Below are 20,208 nucleotides of genomic sequence, written 5' to 3'. Positions count from 1 at the left end.
TGTGAATGCTGGAGATTTGGGGACACTTCAGTGGGTGGGGGAGGGGGTGGGCGCAAAGTTGAAATTGTTACATGTCGGTTGTTTTGAGATGGGCAGGGGGGGACTGTTTGGGGGTGTAACTGACCAGAGTTCTAGCTGGATGGCGTTGTTGCAGACTACGAAGAGAGGGGGCCACCGACTTGAGTGGACTGGATGGGAGCGGAACTGTCTGATTGTATGGGACAGGGATTGGATGATGACAGCATGCTCGGGGCACGGGTGGGCTACTGGATTGGTCTGGGTGATGGTCTGGGATATGCCTGAGCTAGTTGGGAGGGGGGTGGGGGAAGGGGGGAAGCATGGGAGTTTGGTTGCACTGTACAGAGGTCACACACGGAACTGCATGGTACTTGTGATATGTGGGATGGCATGTATGGGCGGTGGAGAATACGGGTGGGGGGAGGCGTTGAGGCGGCTGCTACCGATGGTGATGGCTGATATGGCGGGGAGCAAACTGATGATAATGTCCTGGAACGTGCGAGGCATTAATGACTCTAGAAAAGGTAGAAATATCCTTGCTTATCTGGATAGGCATAATGTCCACATAGCTCTGTTACAGGAGACACATCTCTGCCCCAGATCGAATCTTAACTATGCTAGTAAATGGGCCTCGGTCAGAAAGTTCTCCTCATATTCTTCATATTCCAGGGGCGTGGCTGTTCTAATAAAAAAATCAATTACCTATCAAGTGCTGGGGGAGGTCATTGATCCTGATGGACGCTTTGTGATACTGTGGGGTAGATTTGGTTTGGATACTGTTGCTATAGTAAACTGCTACGCTCCGAATGTCGACACACCGGAATTCTTCACCACAATTTGGGGACATGTGTTGTTGGCGGGTGCTACACATATCATCTGGGGGGGGGATTTTAATGTTACACTAGTGCCTGGTATGGATAGATCAGATGGGTGTGGTCAGTATAACAGACAGGCGAGGGATATGTTGCTGGGCGTCGTAGAGGAAGCGGGACTGGTAGATAGCTGGAGATTCACACATCCCGCGCATAGAGAGGGCACTCATTTCACGTCTTACGCTAACACATGGGCTAGATTGGATTACTGCTTTGTGTCGAGGGGGCTGGTAACGGGCATAGATAAGGTAACACATTTGCCCAGAACGTACTCGGATCATTGCCCTGTGCTGTTATCTCTGCTGGTGCCCGGTCATGCTGGGTCTAGACCTCCATGGAGATTGCTCCCTGCTATGCTCCTAGACACTGTTTTTAGAACGGAGTTGGGTGATGAAATCGAAGAGTTTTTCCCCAGGAACAAGGATTCAGTTGCTAGTGTAGAGATGGTGTGGGAAGCCTTCAAGGTCACGATTAGGGGTATCTGCATTTCCAAGGGTGGGGGGATACTGAAAGACATACAGAGGACACTGGGAAGGTTAGAGCGTGAGCTTAAGGAAATTGAACTTGGTATGGCAAGAGGAGGTGACCCGGAACTGCACCGTACATTTAGAGACAAACTTTCCGAGTTTGAGGAGGAGGCAGCGAGAGAGGTTAAGTTTAAGGGTAAATATTGGGCAGCACGGCGTTACTGCGAAGGGGAACGGCCTGGCAAGGTGCTGGCTGCGATCACGAAGAAGCCCCGCTTCAGTGCCAATATATTAGAAATTGTCACAGCAACCGGTACACGCTGTCAGGATACGAGAGAGATTCAGGAGGAGTTCCTACTTCACTATAAACAACTTTACACCTCACGGCAACATACCGAGGTCGATATGGGCAATTTTCTTGATGACATTGCATTATGTTGGCTCAGCAATGTGCATCGGCAATTTCTTAGTGCACCGTTGGAGACTGATGAGATTAGAGACGCCATTATGTCGCTGGCCAATGGTAAGGCGACAGGTTCAGATGGGCTCCCCGCGGAGTTTTATAAATTTTATATTGATGTCATGGCGCCGGTTCTTAAAGAGGTCTATGAGGAGTCGCTGGAAGTGGGGGAGCTGCCGGGATCGATGAGGGAGGTGGTTATTACCTCATTGCTGAAACCGGGTAAGGAGCCGACAGATACGGACTCATATAGACCGCTATCTCTCCTCAATTGCGATGCGAAGATCCTTGCGAAGGTGCTAGCCACCAGACTGTCACTGCTTATGACTAAAATAGTTTTGCCGGACCAGGCTGGGTTTGTGCCAGGCCGCGCCACTACACATAATCTTAGAACACTATTCTCCTTGATTCAGACGATTGCCCCGGAATTACCTGTCGCTGCTGTTTTCTTAGACGCCACAAAAGCGTTCGATTCGGTCGAATGGTCGTACCTATTTACCGTGTTACATAGGATGGGATTCCCTAAATTGTTTATTGATTGGATTGAGCTTTTATATACCAGACCGACTGCCAAAGTAGTTGTTAACGGACTGCTGTCTGCCCCGATACCGATCACGAGAGGCACCAGGCAGGGGTGCCCTCTTTCCCCTCTACTCTTTGCTATGGCAATTGAGCCGTTGGCGTGCCGTATTCGTCAGCTGCACAAAGCCAGTGCTTTTCAATGCTTTCAGCACCAAATTGGAGTGTCGCTGTATGCGGATGATATTACGCTATATGTAAAACATCCCCAAACCAACCTCAATCCTATTTTGCGGGACTTTCTTGTATTCGGCAGACTGTCCGGGGTACATGTGAATTGGAAGAAGTCCCAATTTTTCCCGCTCACGAGTGCCGTTCCGAAATTCCAGCTGGACTTCCCGCTTGAATGGTGTGATACAGATCTCAGATACTTGGGTATAGTTATATCTTTGGACAAGGACGTGACACTTAGATCGAACTATGGCGTGGCCATCACTAAATTGGCTGATAATGTAACACGCTGGAAAGCTCTGCCGCTGTCGATGGCAGGTAGGGCGTCGCTTATAAAGATGGTAGTGCTACCTCGATTCCTATACCTGTTCCAAAATGTGCCATACTTTCCAGGCGTCTTTTTCTTTAAACAGCTGCGCTCGGAGCTATTGCGTCTCTTTTGGGGAGGCAAGCAACCTAGGCTGCGTTGGTCCATCATTACCCAGCCTTATGAGGCAGGAGTCTTTGATGTGCCAGATTTCGAACTTTATTACGCCGCTGCACAAGCGCAATATGCGTATCATTGGGTGAAACCCACGCCGTGCATGCCGCAACTCGCTGCTGAGGACTGGATCGCGCGTCCTATTCCACTTAATGGTCTGATATTGGGGACGGTCAAGGATATAACCACGCCGTTTACCACGGTCACTTGCACCATCGATGCGTGGAGTAGGATAGTACGGTACGTAGGCACCACGCAATTGTACTCCCCGGTACTTCCTCTTTCGTATCACCCTCGCATAACACTCTTACAAGAAACAGGGTTTCAGTTGATGTGTAGGCGCGTAAAGATCTCTGTATGGGGGGACTTGTTCCTAAATGGACGGTTCCGCACCAAGGACCAATTGTTTCACGCGGTTACACCTACGCCGTTGGAGGTGTTCTACTACATTCGCCTTAGACAGGGATTGAAGGAAGTATTGCCCAACTTTCCGGAGGAACCGGAGGTGGACATATCATTGCATACCATGCTTATGTCAGATGGCCGCCATCTTGTTTCTCGCCTTTACACTACCATTAGGTCAGGGCGTCAGGGGCCGGAGAGCTCGGCGCGACGTCATTGGGCTGAAGACTTCGACCGAGATATTACTGACGACCAATGGCACTACTGCTGCGCGGTCACGGCTAATATTGCGTCTAGCAGTAGGCTGAAGATCATTCATTTCAAATTTTTACAAAGATTCTATTATACACCTGTGAGAAAATTGCGCTTCCAACTGGCGGCTACCGATAGATGCGATCGCTGCAATGCAGCGGGGGCGGGTTTCTTACACTTGGCTTGGGAATGCCCAGGAGTTTTTGACTACTGGACGCAGGTACAGGGTGCACTACAGGTTATGACGTCTGGGGCAGTTGCCAGAGACCCGCTAATTATGTTATTAGGATACACTAGGGAGGTACCCAAATCTATTAGAAAGTTCACGGATATCGCACTGTTGCTGGCTAAGAGGCGAGTTGCATGTCGCTGGGGACGAGGGAGAGCGCCTAAGTTTAAGGAATGGCTGGATGACTTGGTTTATTGTCAGGACCAGAATACCACCTATGCAGAATTGACCCCAGTACGGAGCCGGCCGAAGGATATTTGGGGACCGCTTAAGATATACTTGTTAAAGGACACGGCAGCCTCTTCAGATTCGGAGGTTGACAATTGAATGATGCAGTTATACCTATCGCCTGCACAGAACCCTTCACGAGGATATTTTCAGGGGGGCACCGCACACCACTGAAAAGGAAGCTGTAGGGGATAGATTGTGGAGAAGGCAGGATCCCTCCCGATACACGGACAGGATAGGGGATTACACAAGGCGACACATACACTACACTATATGTGCCTTGCACTCGAAAGGGTGTGGTTTCTTGAAAGGTTGTGGGACTGCTAATATCACTTGTCTAGCTGATTACTGCTACTACCCATGTTACATATTTCTAGGACTGACCAGATCTGCTTATTATTATGTACTGTTTGCTAAAATGAATCGCATACGCTACTCTATGTGTCTAATATCTGCCCGTGCTATCCATTTGCTCATGTACAATGCCTAAATGATGATTAAGTGATTATGATATGTACCTGTGTGACCTCAGTGGATGTTTCTTCCTTGTGCTGTTTGACGAGAAAAAAATTAATAAATAAAGTTTAAAAAAAAACACAAAAAAAAACCTCTGCATCAGCTTTGATGGATGCATGCCAAGGCAAAGGAGGTGGAGCAGAGCTCCCTGGTAGGTCGGTGGAGTGTTAGGTGATGGTTGATGTAGGGGGGTCCAGAGCTGTGAAGGGCTTTGTAGGCATGTGTCAAGAGTTTTTTGGACCGGGATCCAGTGCAGGGTTTTGAGGTGGGGGTTGTGCTGGTTCTTCTGGGGAGGGTGAGGATGAGCCTTGCTGCAGTGTTCTGAATGGTCTGGAGGTGGTGATGAGCTGTTTGGTTCCTCCAGCGCAGAGTGTGTGGCTGTAGTCAAGGCAGCTGGATACGAGGACTTGGGTGACTGTTTTCCTAGTGGAGGTGGGGATCCGTTTGAAAATCTTGCAGAGCATGCGAAGGGTATGGAAGCAGGAAGAGGATTCGTCATTGACCTGTTGCTTCATTATCAGTTGGCTGTCCAGGATGATTCTGAGATTACGTGCGTGGTCGGTGAGGGTTGGTGTGCGGCCGAGTTTGTTGGGCCACCAGGTGTTGTCCCAGGAAGAGGGCTTGTTCCCGAAGATGAGTACTTCCATTTTTTACAGAGTTGAGCTTTAGGCAGTTGGACTTCATCCAGGTGGCGCCGTAAGATATGTTATTATTATTATTAATATTATTATTATTATGCGTTCTTATACAGCGCTCGATTACCCGTAGGCATCTCGGCGCTTGGCTTGGGAACCCGTCCTGGCTTTTTTCCCTGTAAGATACCCGTACTGGCCATCCCCAAGTTGAAAGCCAGGCATCCCGCCGTGGGGGGGCCATAGTGGTGATTAAGCAGCTAATGCCCAGAGCTGCAGAGTGTGAACCCGTGATTCGAGTAGGCACCTAAACGAGAATTATCGAGTCCGTGGATATTTGGGCTCAAGACCCTGCCGCGTCGGGAATTGAACCCTGGTCCCGGATCTGACCTCTGCTTCAGGGTCTGCCTCTTCTAACCAGTGAGCCACACTTCTCCACTAATCTCAGAAGTTGGCTCTGGTGGGTTTGGGGTATCCTGTGAGGAATAGGATGAGCTGCATGTTGTTGGCGTAGAGATGATACTGAGTCCATGAGTACAGATGATATCTACTAGCAGCGTCATGTAGGTGTTGAAGAGGGTGGGGCTCAGGGAAAAGTCCTGGGGTAATTTGCAGATGATGTTTTTGTGTACGGAGGAGAAGGGAGGTAGATGGATCCTCTGAGTTCAACCGGAGAGGACTGAGGAGATCCAGTTGATGTGATGGAGTCTGGTGATGAGAGTAGTGTGGGAGATGGTGTTGAAAGCTGCCAAGAGGTTGAGGAGGATGAGTGCTGCAGTTTCGCCTTGGTCTAGGAGGCATCTGATTTTGTCTGTTGCTGCGATCAGGGCAGTCTCTGTGCTGTGGTTGGATCAGAAACCAAATTCAAAGGCATCAAGAAGGTTGTTATTTTCCAGGTTCTCTTTGAGCTGGCAGTTTATGGCTTTCTCCAGGTCCTTGGTGGGGAAAGGGAGTAATGAGTTGGGCGGTAATTTTTTAGCTCGCTAGGGTTGGCAGAAGGTTTCTTCAGGAACAGCTTGACCTCCACATGTTTACATGCATTGGGGACGGTGGCTGTGGTGATACAAGAGTTGATGTTCTCCGTGAGGCTGCTGTTGATTTCTTTCCTTCCTAGGTTGAAAATGTGGTGTGGGAAGGAGTCTGTGAATCTAGAGATGTTTCCAGTCTGCGAGTCGGTGGCTAAGGGTAGCGTCAGTAGGTGTGCGCAAGTGGCTGAGGTCTGTGGCTTGTAGGTCGAAGTTGCTGTAAATCTCTGTGATCTTGTGGTGGAAGTAGTCCACCAGGCGGTCACAGAGGGCCTGGGAAGGGCGGATCATGTTCTCGGTGGTGGCTGGGAAGGAGAAGTCTCTGACAATACTGAAGGGTTCCCTGTTGTGGTTTGTGCTCACCTCAATGTGGTTGGTGTGGGAGTCCTTCTTGGCCTCCATGAGGTGATGGTGGTAGTTGTTGAGGGTGGACCTGAAGGTGCTGAGGTCGGTGGGGTTCTTGTAGGACTGCCAACATTTTTCTAGTCTCTTGCAGGTGTCTTTGAAGGTCAGTAGCTACTCATAGGGCGATGGAGCTGGCCGCAGTGGAGATTCATTTTGAGAAGCTCTGGACATTGTGTTTGAGGGTGTCAGAGAGGTTGAGCTTGGTTTTATTGAGGGCATAGCTCTAAGGAGGTTACGTGACTCTGCTCCAGTTTGGGCAAGGCTGGGTCGGCACTTTGGGCAGGGGTTCTGGAGAGCTGGCAATGGAGAAGTGGACGATGCTGTGGTCTGTCCAGGTTAGCTTGGTTGAGTGGGAGACTGTGATTCTGTCACAGGTGGAGAAGATCGGGTCCAGTGTGTGTCCTGCGATGTGTGCATGGGTGGTGACCAGGCGCGAGAAGCTGATGTTTTTCATGTTCTCCAGGAGAATGGTGGAGTTGGTGGCATTGGGGTTTTCAAGGTAGGAGTTCAAGTCTCCGAGGAAGGTGTAGCAATTGGATTCATTCGCCAAGGGGTGATGAAGTTCAGGATGGCGTCGCAGAAGTTTGGACAGATGTCCATAGGTAATGGTTCCTCTGATGGTAGTATTAGCGTCTATTCTGATCTGAAAGTTGAGGTAATGCATGACGGCATACTATGGTCCTCCGTGGTGGTGCATTGGAGGGTGTCCTTGTGGATTATAATGATGCCTCTGCCATTTCTGCCTGGGTGGTCTCGGTCGTGTTTGAGCATCTTGTAGCTGAGGTGGCATTGCAGTGGTCATTATGTTGAGGTTGTTGCCAAACTTAAATATAGTGTTCCCCATCACATTTTGGTGAAGTGGTAAAGCTTTCATTTTCAGTAATATAGTTGTAAATAATATCATGTTTCAATTATTTTAATGTGCCTTACTTCATATATTAATTGTATTATCTATATTATTATTATAGTAATTATATTTATCTATTTTAAGTGATGTAAAGTGTTTTATTGTTGTAAAATCTTTATTCGGTAATTTGATCACCATAAAAGAGTACATAAACATTATACAATTCCATTTCTCCGGTTAAAACTATAAATAATGCGACATATAAAGGAAGGAATGCACCACAGTCACTGGTTTGCTACGAGCGGTTACATACATCAGACCGTTGGTACCCTAGAATGCAGTTTCAATAACCGGGAGCGCGTCACCCACGCACTGCCCAAAAATTTTGCCACCCCACATGTCATGAAGGAAGATGAAGAATCAGTAGAAAGTACACGTAATGCCTGACTATGACACCTCAGCCCCAGCTCCCTACATACAGGTTTCAGCCAGCATTTCCGGGCCACTTTATAAGCGGGGCAGGCAAAGAATAGGTGGGCCACAGTCTCCTTTGGTGCTGCACAACCAGGGCACGAACGCAAGGAGGCAGCAGAGTTGGACCACCTCGACGTGAAGTCGTACACCGGGAGCGTCCCATATCTCAGTTTTAGATATAGCGCTCTGTCTAGAGGTTTAGTGATCAGGTCGAGGAAGGGTTCCAGTTTTTTCACCCATTTAATTAGCAGAAATTGATCCGTGAGTGAGCCCCCATCCAAACCACTCAGTGCTTCGCTCTGTACCCAGTCCCAATATAGCTTTTTGATCACATCCTTGGGCGGCGGCATTTGGGACTCCCAAGCATCCCTTAGACCTAATTTATGCACCAGGTCTCTCACATTATTCAGCCATCCTATTTTTTTCCCCGAGTCCAACAGAAGAAGATCGTCCAGCCCTGCAGCATAATTTGCAAGCTCCTCAGTTCTTCTTAAACGGGTCCAGAAGAGCAATGGGCGTAGCCTCACCAAATCCTTTAGGGCTCTTCTGCCCAGATCTAATCTCAGGGGGATGAGTGGGCTGGAAACAGGAAGAGCCACCACCTTCCTCAAAAAATTATTTTCCGCTGTGGCGAGATCTGTAACATTTTCGAACCCCCAGAGCTCGGAGCCATATAAAGCCGCCGGAAGAATTTGACCATCATAAATCACCATGGCCGGGGAGACAGGTTTACTACTTGACTCGCGGAGCTCCCTCAGAGTCACCCCAGATACTCTTTGGTGGCTGAGTAACATTTTGGCCAGGTGGTCCACATTTTGGCAAGTGTTTTATTTAATTGTTATTAGTAATTTATAGCGTTGCAGTGGATTGTTAGGTTTGTAGAGGAATAGAGTGGGAAGTTAATTAGGTAATTATTAAATATTAATTCATTAATCATTTTTTATTATTTGATTGATATTAATTATGTAAATTATGTAATACTGATTTATTTTAGTTATCTTTTAGGTGTGGGTTCTAGGTTTGAAGGGGTATAGGGTGGGAAGCGAATTTATAATTAATTATGTTATTGATTACTAATTATGTAAACTGTGTAATACTGATATATTGTAGTTATGTTTTAGGTGCATGTATCTAGGTTTGTAGGGGTTTAGTGTGGAGAGTAAATTAAGTACTAATAATTGACAATTCGTTATTAATTAATATGTGAATATCAGTTAATATGTAAATATCAATTGTGTAAATTGTGCTATACTTATTTATTTTTGTTTTATTTTAGGTGTGGGCTGCAAGGTGTGTAGTAATAATCAAATAATTACAATATTACAATAGTAAACAATCATTTTTAATTGCTGTCCATCGAACTCAAAATAAGTCCCTTAGCATGTGCTGCACGTTTTCGCCTTCTATGGGTAAACACCCCCATTGCCAACTGAACTGCAGCTATTGGGAGCAGGTGACTGTGAGTCAAACTTGTATAGACAGCACAGCAAGCTTTATTTCACCCTTTCATTCTCCTTTTGTGCTTCACAAGTAGGGTTGCCAGCCATCCTGCAGTTGCAGATTTGACCTGCAATCATGGCTGTTGTCCTACTGTGGATTAAACCGAGATCTGTTGACTGGGTGTGAGTGTTTGATTGGTTCAGATGCTTCGTCCATCACCACCCCCTTTTGTACCGCTTTGTTCGCCATAAGTTGGCAGGGTATGCTCAGACGTTGAGTCCCTTGCTCACTTTGCCACTGGATTCAAGCAAGCCTGGCTGAAGACGACTGGAATGCCAGAAACCAGTCATAGGAAGCTTGATTCCAGTCCAGGGAAGGCATGGCTTGGCAGTTCGGGCTGGACTGTTCCCATGAGGCACAGGGTCAGACTGATTTGCATATGGCCATGTCTGAACTGGGGTGGCAGAGTGGGCTAAAGAACGGTGATGGATTAATCCCAGATCTGTTGACTGGGTGTGAGTGTTTGATTGGTTCAGAGGCTCCGTCCATCACCACCCCCTTTTGTATCCATTTGAAGGACCAGGCCTGGGAACCTGACTTTGCTGCGAAGTCTGTTCTTTAATTTGACAATTCCTTGGTGGTCATCATGTGCCAGAAGGGCTGCCTGTCTGGTGAGGCTCTCTGGCAGGACAAGGTGCGGTCCTCGCAGTAGGCAGCCGTTGGCTGATACTAACAGTTCATGACGGACCTGGTGCAGGGACTTCAAGGTTGCTTGGGATGCTGCAGTCCGTAGTGGTGAAGGGCACTGTAGGAGTCTCCAGTCGCCTGAGGAAACAGCCTTCCTTGATGGCGATTTGGAGGCATTCATCATCCAGGCTGCTAAGACATCTTGCAGGGATATAGGGAGAGGCCTGGACCTTTCCACCACCATCCTCACGTAGTCTTTCATGGCTGCTGCTTCCGCCGCTTCTGGAGGGCGTTGCGGGCGTGCCGCAACAGAAAGTCAGCCGGATTCCAGGTGCCAGGTCTATAATCCACGGTGAGCTGGAACTCTTGCAGCTGCAGGATCTATTTCTCTATTTGCGGGAGAGGACGAGACGAGGTGCCTTGGAACAACGGGCTCAACGGTTTGTGATCCGTGATGACTGTGAATGGATGGCTGTACAAGTAAATGTCATAGTGGCAGCATCCCCATAGGATCGCAATAGCTCTTTTCTCGATTTGAGAATACCGCTGCTCGGTAGGTGTAAGGGTTCGGCTTGCGTAGGTGACAGGTGCCCACTCGCCACAGTCTAGTTGTTGTGCTAGGACAGCACCTAGGCCTGTGGGGCTGGCGTAGACTACTAGCTGGGAGTCGTGCCTCTGCTCAAAGTAGACTACTGTGGTGTCCGGGGACAGGGCCGCCTTCATTTGCTGGATTACCTTTTCTTGCTCCGGACCCCATGTCCAGTGGGTGGTGGTCCTGGTGAGATCTCGCAGAGGGCAAGTCAGATGCGAGAGGTTTCTGATGAAGCGTCCACAGTATGTAACCATATCCAAAAAGCTGCAGACTCCTGACACTGATGTGGGGGCCAGCGCCTCTTGGACATATTTCACTTTGTCTGGGTCTGGCCCGATGCCTTTGTCCGAGAATCGATATCCCAAAAAACGAATGTCTTGCAGCAGGAATTCGCATTTCTCCCTGTGCAGGGTCAACCCACAGTCTTGGGGGCGAGTGAACACTGTGTTCAGGCGTAAGAGATGTTCTTCCAGGGAGGGAGCATGCACTAAGATATTATTGCTCACATTCTACTTCTACGTCAAGCTGAAAGGAAATGGAGGCATAGCAATGCCAGTGATGCAAAACAACTTTACCTTATAGCTCGCAGGGCCTATAAGAAAGCCTTACTGGCTGCTAAGACCTTATACTTCTCCGCAAAGGTGCTCGCTGCTCCCAATAAATCTAAAGAAATCTTTAGGATTGTAAATGACCTAAGTAGCGAAGATAGAATTTTACCTGGCTTGGCCCCTACCCAAGAGCGGTGTAATGCATTGAACAGTTTTTTTGTGGAAAAAATTGAAATTATCAGGGCAGGTATCCCCTTAGTAGCGCATGAGGAACCTCTAGGAGTTAACTCTGATAACACCTGCATCATGGATCAATTCATGGAGATTGGTCCTGACACCCTACTTGAATTAATGTCTCGAGCCAAGTTGGACTTCCCCAAAGACTGCTGTCCTCCCACTATTTTGAGGGAAGTATTCTCGGCCTTACCGCATAGCCTCCTCCCCCTCCTGAATGAATCCCTGAGGAAAGGGGAAGTCCCTACTGCTCTAAAAAAAGCCGCCCTAGTTCCCCTGCTCAAGAAACCGGGAGAAGATCCATCTGTTTCTGCCAACTACCGCCCGATTTCGCTGCTTCCCTATTTGTCAAAAATCTTGGAGGCCTATGTGGCTGGTGCATAAGTTTATTGAAAACTCTAACTATCTAGAACCAAACCAAGCCGGTTTCCGGCCTGCCCACTCTACGGAATCGGTAATTTTGGCAGTGATGGACACTCTTAGAGCTAACACTGACAAGGGGACCCGCAGGCACTTGTGCTATTAGATCTGTCGGCCGCGTTCGACACGGTCGATCATAACATCCTACTGCACCGTGTCGAACAAGCGGGGATCCGGGGAACAGCATATGGGTGGAAAAAATCTTCTTTAACGGGTAGAACCCAGGCTGTGCGTCTTGGGAATTATATGGCTCCTGACCTGACTACCTCATGTGGAGTTCCACAGGGCTCATCCTTGTCCCCATTGCTGTTCAATCTGTACATCCGCCCCTTGATCTTCTCACTTAAGGCCAGGAACACAACAATATTTAATTATGCTGACGATCTTCAGCTGGTCTTTAAGTTAGACTCTCAAAATGCAGCTGCTGAATTTCAAGCCACAATGCTGCATATCCAAGGCTGGATGGACCAGAACCAACTGAAGCTCAACCCCGGGAAAACCGAACTGGTGCTGCCTGGGAAGAGCCTTACTATTTGGGGATTTCATTTCTGGCCGGACGAATTAGGCCCTCCTCCCGTTCTATCCTCATCGGTGAAAAGTTTGGGAGTGACTATAGATTCTTACCTTTCTCTGAGGGGTCATGTGTACACAGTGGTCTCTTCCTCTCTGTTTCAACTATGGAAAATAAGAAAGATCGCTTACCTGTTGTCTCATCAAGCTTTGATCCAGGTAGTGACTGTTCTGGGAGTCTCCCGCCTCGATTTCTTTCAACTCGCTGTATACCGGCCTTCCCCTGTGCCTGGTCAATCGCCTTCAAATAATTCAAAATCAGGCGGCAAGATTGATTTACAGCAGCCGAGATGGCAGTCCGCCAGGATGTTATTGCGCACCTTACACTGGTTACCTATTGCGCAACGTACGGCGTTCAAGTCAGGCTGTATAATCTTCAAGGCCCTTCACTGCACTAGCCCCAAATTTATCACGAGACACACCCCCGCACGTAACCTTCGTTCCGCCCATCTTCATCTTTTGTCTATTCCTTCAATCAAACTAAAACGACAAGGTGGGCGTAGGTTTTCTTATCTGGCCCCCAAGCTTTGGAATTCATTTCCACTCTCAGTTAGGAACTGTGATAGTCTCCTGGGATTCAGAAAGGCCTTGAAAACCAGGCTCTTTGCGTAGTCAGGCTAAATGGGGCCATCGCAGCTACTAGTGTTTGAATAGCGCCAAGAAACATACGGTGTAAGTGCGCTTGACAAATTTATTTTAACATAACATAACATAACATTGAGCACCCCTCCAGCCCTTACAGGACGGTCTTGATGATGTTTTGGAACACTTTGGCTGCACTTGAGATTCTGAAGTTGAGGCGTGTGTAGCGCCAGAGCCCGGCGTAGGTGGAGAAGGTAGTGATTGGGTGAGAGTCTGGGTGCAAAGTGATCCGATGGTACCCTGAGCGGAGGTCCATCTTTGAGAACCACTTGGACCCTGCAAGTTCGCCAATGATGTCATCTACTGTGGGCACTCATGTTTGATGGCGAGGTTCGGGATCCGCATGTCTACACAGATGCGGACCGCATCAGGCTGCTTCGGCTTCTTCGCGACTAAGATGGAGGACACTCGTTCAATGATTCCAGCCGCTTCCAACAGACAGAGTTCTGCCTCAACCTTTGGGAGGAGATGGAAGGCAGTCCTCCTGTGCCAGAGAGCAATCAGTGCCACTGACTAGTCTATGTGCAGTTGGACTGCCGGGCCTTTGAGGCATCCAATCCCTTCAAAGAGAGGTGTTAACTCGGTCAGCAGGCATTGCAGGTCGTGAGCCAGCATAGTGAAGGCAAAGTGGATGAGGCGAAGGTCCTGTGTGGTACGGCAGCTGAGTAGGAATCCAGACCCTTCTTGGGAGACGTAGATCTTGGACCATTGGTGAATATGGTCGTGAGAAAGAATGGCTTGGAAGACGCTGCATATTCTGAGCGGGGTGTGGGTACCGAATGCGTACACTTGGACATTGGTTTTGCGGAGGGCTGGTAGGTTGGACAAAAGCCTGTAGATGCTGACAGCCATGAGGTTGATGGTCCCACCTGTGTCGAATAGCGCTGCTACCGGGTGGTCTTGCACATTGATAGTGCACATGGGCGCTGCCTGAGGGGAGGCCGAGAGGCATTGTAGCATGTGTACCACATGCACAGTTGCGGCCTCGTCTTCGTCCATGTCGCCGCTTAATGAGTCATCAGTGAGAGGCTCGAGTGCACGCACCTGGTGAGGTGGGCCATGTGGCTGCCGCTGTGGCTTTGAGCGGCAGACCTTGGAAAAATGGTTGAGCTTTCCGCACACTCTGCAGGGTTTTCCCTGGGCTGGCCAGGTGCGTTTGTGTGGGAGTGGGCGCCACACCATCCAGAGAGGCGAGTCTTTAGGCTCTGTCTGGATCTTTGGGTTGAGGGTCTTCTGGGATTTTGTCGGGGCTCACAGGTTTCTGTACAGACGGCGCAGACTTGTTCTTCTTTGACGGCCTTTGTAGCTTTGAGCTCCAAGTGGGCTGCCCTGGCTTTGGATAGTTCCTTGTAGCGTCCTAGGGTCAGGATATCCCTCATTGGCATGCTGTGTTCCTGTAGGATGCGCTTGCATAGCTTAGAGGAGGCACAGCCTTGAATGAATTGCGCCCGGATTTTGTGATCCTTATCAGGAAGGGTGCACATGCTGGCTAGCTCTTTGAGACGGGCGTAGAATACATCAACGGATTCGTCTGGGAGCTGTTTCGCTTGGCGGAGGAGGAAGCGTTCATAATCCGGATTAGCATAGGGCTCAAAATGAGCTGTGATGCCGTCACACATCGTGGCATAGTTCCTCGGGGCCCGGCGTCGCATAGAGTCTTAGCTATTTTGTGGATTTCCGCATCCCCAAGGTGGAGGAGCATGGGTCTTCGCCGTGGGGCAGGGATGTCAGCAGCATGAAAGAATGGCTCTAAACGCTCAACCCACAGCTTCCAATGCGCAGCTTGGGAGGGCGGCGGCCCGGTGATAGTAAAGGGCTCCAATGGACGTCATGCCAGCCAGAAAGAGGGTAGCAGTGAAAGGGCGCAGAATGCATGCCTAACCAGTGCAGGAGGGAGTAGGAACCACCGAAGGCAGGGTGTCGCAGCGTATCTGTCGTGCGGTAGGTGACCGCGGGTGTATGCCAGCACGGGCAACCGAGGACAGGCGTCTGGGGCCTGGACCGTGTAGCAAGAGAAGAGAGCGTGTACAGCAGGAGCATGTGGCCAAGTCTCTGTTGAAGCAGGCAGAGCGTGGCAGGGCCTAAGCGTCAGCCCTGGGAGCAGGTGGAGGCAAGAGGCATCCGGGGGCAGAAGACTCCCTGGGCAGAGGCAGCAGGTAGCTGAGGGCCTCGTTGGAGCTGTCTGCAGGGTGCGCCACGTGTGACCCAGGACCGGTGGCGTGTAGCTGGGTGGCCAGGGAGCATCGGGGTTGCGCAGTGCAGCTTATCAGGATCAGTGGCAGCAGGCTGTTTCAAGTTTCCTCTTGCGGCGTAGAGTGGCGCAACGACATGCGGGTCGGATCTCTGGGCCGCATGTGTGCGCGCACAGTTCTGGGCTGACTACGGGAATCTAGGCCGGGACGCCGGCAGACTGCTGTGGGGTCAGCAGACAGGTGGAGCCGCGCGAATGCACAGGCTGTGCCGGCCGCGCAGCAGGGGCACGCCGGGCTGTAGGCGTATGAGGCACGGCAAGAGCGCTCTGACTGGGGCAGCGGTGTGCAGCACAGCGGGTGAGAGGTAGGACAGCGGAGAGCTGACACCACCTCGTCGCCAGTGTAATATAGTGGCCAAGGCCTGGGGCAGTTAGCAATGATCACACTTGGAGGCCCGCTTATGTTAGTGGCAAGCTCCAAACTGAGCCACGCCCAGAGCACTGGGCTGTTTATTGACTAACACACGTTGTCCCAGCGTATGCCGAGCCAAACCATTAGGGCACGCTCATGGAGGCGGTGGTCTAGCGGGACCACCCCTCAGCACAGTAGGAGACGTGGACTGGTCCACTGTCTCCACAACATTACAGGTACTGACTGTTTGGTCGGCTCCAGGGGCCGACCAAGCAGTCAGTACCCAAAACAGAGAAGCCTTGTTCATTTATGTCCAAGCTCCTGCTCAACCAAGTTCTAAATGAGGCTCAAAGTCTGGCAGGTTCACTCACAAAGGCACATTCATTATCATTCAGACAACACACCTTCCAAACCTGTCCTCAGAACTGCTTGGAAATTCATTCCTGTAGCACCGAATGTGCTGCGATGCCATACTAATAAGTGATGGTGCACCTTAGAAATGCCAAATAGCAATACCAATAACAACAACACTTCCTGCTCTGCATGGAGTGGCTCATGCATGAGATTCTCTAGTTACAATGAGCTTGTTCTTTGTAAAGTATTACAATGTTCCACAATATGTCAAATATCCCAAAAAAGGCCCTTCATGTTTAGGTGAAACGTGGGTGTTTTCCACTAGGGCCTTTTCTCATATGCATACGTGCACATACAATATACACGAAACACACATGGACAACACAATACATGCACACATGCACACACACACACACACACACACCCCAAACAACAGCCAATACCAGATAGCTCAAAAATATGGCAGGAATATAAAGAACTAGAAAAGAAACTAAAATTTGGAATTAGAGCGGTCTTTTGTATTTCATAATGCTAAACAAGAAACTGCTGAATTCACGTGCATGCACAAGAGGGGGGAGGTGAGAATGCCCTGCAAAGCTGTAAGAAGAGGCGGTGCTGAAAATGTACTTCACGGCTCAAGGAGGCAGCAAAGCAGGGTGAATACTCTCCTCGTGAAGCGGCAGAGGAGGTAAGAACTCACATGGGGCAGCTCCTCCGCTATGGTGGAGGAGCATCACCCCCCCACCCCTTGACAGCACCCCCACAAATGTGAAAAATAAAACAACAATAAAATGGGTTTAACCCCTTGACCGCGGCGAAAATTCCGCCGCGGTGCAGGTGATTTACGGCGTAGGCGTGGTTCGGACGGCCCCCGGCCGTCCTCCGCACACGCCCACCGTGACGTCGGACGGCCGCCGGCCGTCCGACGCATGGAAGGGGTTAAAACCGGTTTTATTGTTGTGGTGTCGAGACTTGGGGGGCAGTGTGATGACAGGCACTGAGGGGTAGTGGCAGGTTCACTGCCTTCACTGCGCATGTGGGTTTTGCTGCTGGCCACACCCACATGCGCAGTGAAGCTCTATCCCAGCTCCATTGCTGGGTTGGAGAGAGCATGCACAGGCTCGCAGATTGTCTGAGAGCGCGTATCATTGGCGCTCAGGCCAATCCTGATGCTGCTCTCATTCATGTGAGCAGCTTCAAGGTTTAACACTGTGCAGTCTGGAAGCCTGTGCCTCCCTGGAGAGGAGAGGAGCAGAAGAATGGAACGCAATGCTGATGAGCGGCGGCTGCAGGTAAGTTCTATTTTCATTTTTGTATTTCTCTCCCTTGTCCCCCATCCACCACCTCCAACCTGCCCTACCTCCTTTCCCTGACATAAGCCACTGCTGGAGTCCACTGCATGGGATTAAGGTCTCCCATGGCTGAAGAAAGGGGGCTGAAAGTAAAAATAACTATTTACAGAACACACAGCTAATGTCTCCATTTGCTTGATTTTCTGACCACACAGCCCTGTCTGCCTCCAGTCAGAAATGTGTATCAGTGTATCAGTACCTGAAACTCAAGGGTAACCATTTAGGGAACACCGAGTGTTATGTCATATGGGTTTGCTGATCCCAAAGCATACACAATAGCTGGGGACCCAGTGTGCCTCCCCTTCTGGATGCACTGCTGCCTCCTATCTCCTTCCCACTCACCCACCTCATGCTGCAGCTGATCAGTGCATAGAAGGCTCTGAATTCTTACCAAACCTTCAAAACTTGCAGGGTTAGAAATGTTTTGAAAGAAACCTCTTTGCTGACCAGTCAGTCAGATATAAACCTAACCCCAAATTTGCCAACTTTCGGAGAAGCACAACAACTAAATGTTGCTGCACTGCACTGTGTCACATCATAGGGAGAGCACAAAACAGTGCTATATCTATTAAGATGTTTTTCTTCCCCCGCAGTGCTGGCACACTATAGGCGGTCATGTGCCAACGCACACAGCTTATCACCAAAGTGCAAGGGACTATGCATTCTGTCAAGCAGAGATTTTATAGTGGATGGCTGTCCTTCCAGTACAAAAGCTATGCTTTGACTTAGTTTAATACTTTGTCTACTTTGTATATATGCTGTTCAATGAAACACACATGCAAGGTGGGAAAACTAAGGAGACTTTCAAACTTGCTCTACTGTTACGCCTGCCTCGAGTAGGCATACATTTTGGTAAAAATCCCAGTCTACAAATGTTAGGAAATAGAGATTTGCTTTGAACCTGGGTGGTTGGATGGGAAAGCACATGTACCACCCATGGAACGCAGCCTTGATGCAAAAGAGTACATAGCGGTACTTTACTCACTCTAGGCAACTTACCAACGCTAATCATGATTTAACTTGGAAAGTAAATTCCAACACAACATGTTGTGCCTGGTTTGCATCACTTTTATGATGTAAACCCAGTGCAAAGGATTAGTACATTTTCCCCTTAGTGTATGCCAATGTTAACTTTTTTTTAGCTTCATTCACACTTGCCTCCAAGTTATGTTGTAACAGGATCAGCTTCTGACAAGGTAAACCAACCCTTTTACTTTCCAAAGTTAATGAAAAGAGTATTATTGAGCTTTATAATAGTAACAACTTATTGGCCTAATGTTTTGTTACTCACAGCTTGAAGTAATACAAGTACTCCCATGAAGTATCTGAGCAGATGCAATGTTATAATTTCTTATTATTAAACTAACTGATTTTTTTTCTTAGATTTCAGATTGCTATTAACCTCAGTGAAGAACGTTATGCTTTAATCTTTGGATTCAATACGTTCATTGCTTTGGCCCTTCAGACAATCGTGACTGTGATTGTTGTCGACTCCAAAGGTCTTGGGTTGGATATTGTCACTCAGGTACGGTGTGCTCTTTCTCCATTTTTTCATTGGTGTTGCATATATTTAGCTTTCTGCCATTTTTAGGTGCTCCAAGATCAGTGCTTAACTTGAGGCGGTCGTTGCAGTTGGGGTCCGCCAGTACTCATTTTTGGAGACAGGCAATAATGTATTCCGAAAATACTGTGATGCAGAGTAAGAGAGAGAAAAATAGAAAAGGGAGGAGGAAGAGAAAAGTGGAAATACAGTGACAAAGGGAGAACGCCGAGACGAAAGAGAAGCAGAGAGATTATGGTGATGGATTAAAGAGGTATGGAGTGGAATCAAGACTGCGCAGCATCAGTATTTGGCCCTCCATCATTTGATAGGGCCACACGAGCTTCTGAGCAATACTTTGGGCCCCTGCACTTATTATAATGTGAATTAAGCACTTCCCAAGATTATATTTTCTACCACGAAGTTTAGAAGCTTTGTGTTTTTGTGCAAGGAACCCCCATCTAAAGACCCTAGCAGAATGACATGTAATGTGGTTGGTCTCTATCACATTGAAACTGTAACGTAAGGCTGTATAAATACACATCAGCTGCCCCTTTTAACATGTGCCCCTGGTGGCAGGTGGTGGGGACCAGTACCAATTTTTGGGAAACAGATTGTATGTTTCATCTTGCGATTTTGTCCCGGAGCAAAAGACAGAGAGGTAAATAAAGCGAAAGAAAAAATAGAAGACTGTGACAACGGGAGGAGACAGAAATTAAAAAGAATTTGCAAGAGTGACTTATAGGGACTGAAGGGTAGGATGTGGAAAGAAATAATCGTGAGGTAGAATCAAGACTGCCCAGCCTTGGTGATTGGCAACCTTTGGTTTTGGCAACAATGGTGTTGGGCTCCTAAGAAAAACATGGGACCACTGAACTTTTATCACATTTTTTTTTTTCACAAAAGATTTTATTGGAGTGTTTGCCTGAATATGTCTAAGAGGACCAAACCCAGATTCATTAGATCACTGAATAAATGGCGCAGCATTATCCCCATTGGGAATACAAATGAGTAAAAGAAACAATAAGAAAAGAATACAACAGTAAAACATAAACATATGTGCAATGTCTTTCGGATGCCTCTCCGCCCACCCAACCACGTCCCATAGCCCAACTCATGTGTACATTAAGGAATATGAGGGTCTGCATACCTGTCCTGTCCGTATTAT

General features: G+C 48.6%; 1 protein-coding gene across 1 annotated transcript in view; it reads left to right on the top strand.

The window, feature by feature from the left end:
• Positions 1 to 20,208, top strand: part of LOC144791733 (thiamine transporter 2-like) — a 577,930-nt gene that overhangs the window by 507,249 nt on the left and 50,473 nt on the right. The window contains exon 5 of the mRNA XM_078666500.1: positions 18,884 to 19,025. Coding sequence (XP_078522626.1) covers positions 18,884 to 19,025 — 142 coding nt within the window. The remainder of the gene's footprint in view (positions 1 to 18,883; positions 19,026 to 20,208) is intronic.

This window comes from Lissotriton helveticus, chromosome 11 (genome assembly GCF_964261635.1).
Source record: "Lissotriton helveticus chromosome 11, aLisHel1.1, whole genome shotgun sequence".
In the NCBI taxonomy this organism is placed as follows: Eukaryota; Metazoa; Chordata; class Amphibia; order Caudata; family Salamandridae; genus Lissotriton; species Lissotriton helveticus.
Note: the sequence above shows the minus strand (reverse complement) of the source record. Positions and strands in the feature narration are given on the sequence as shown.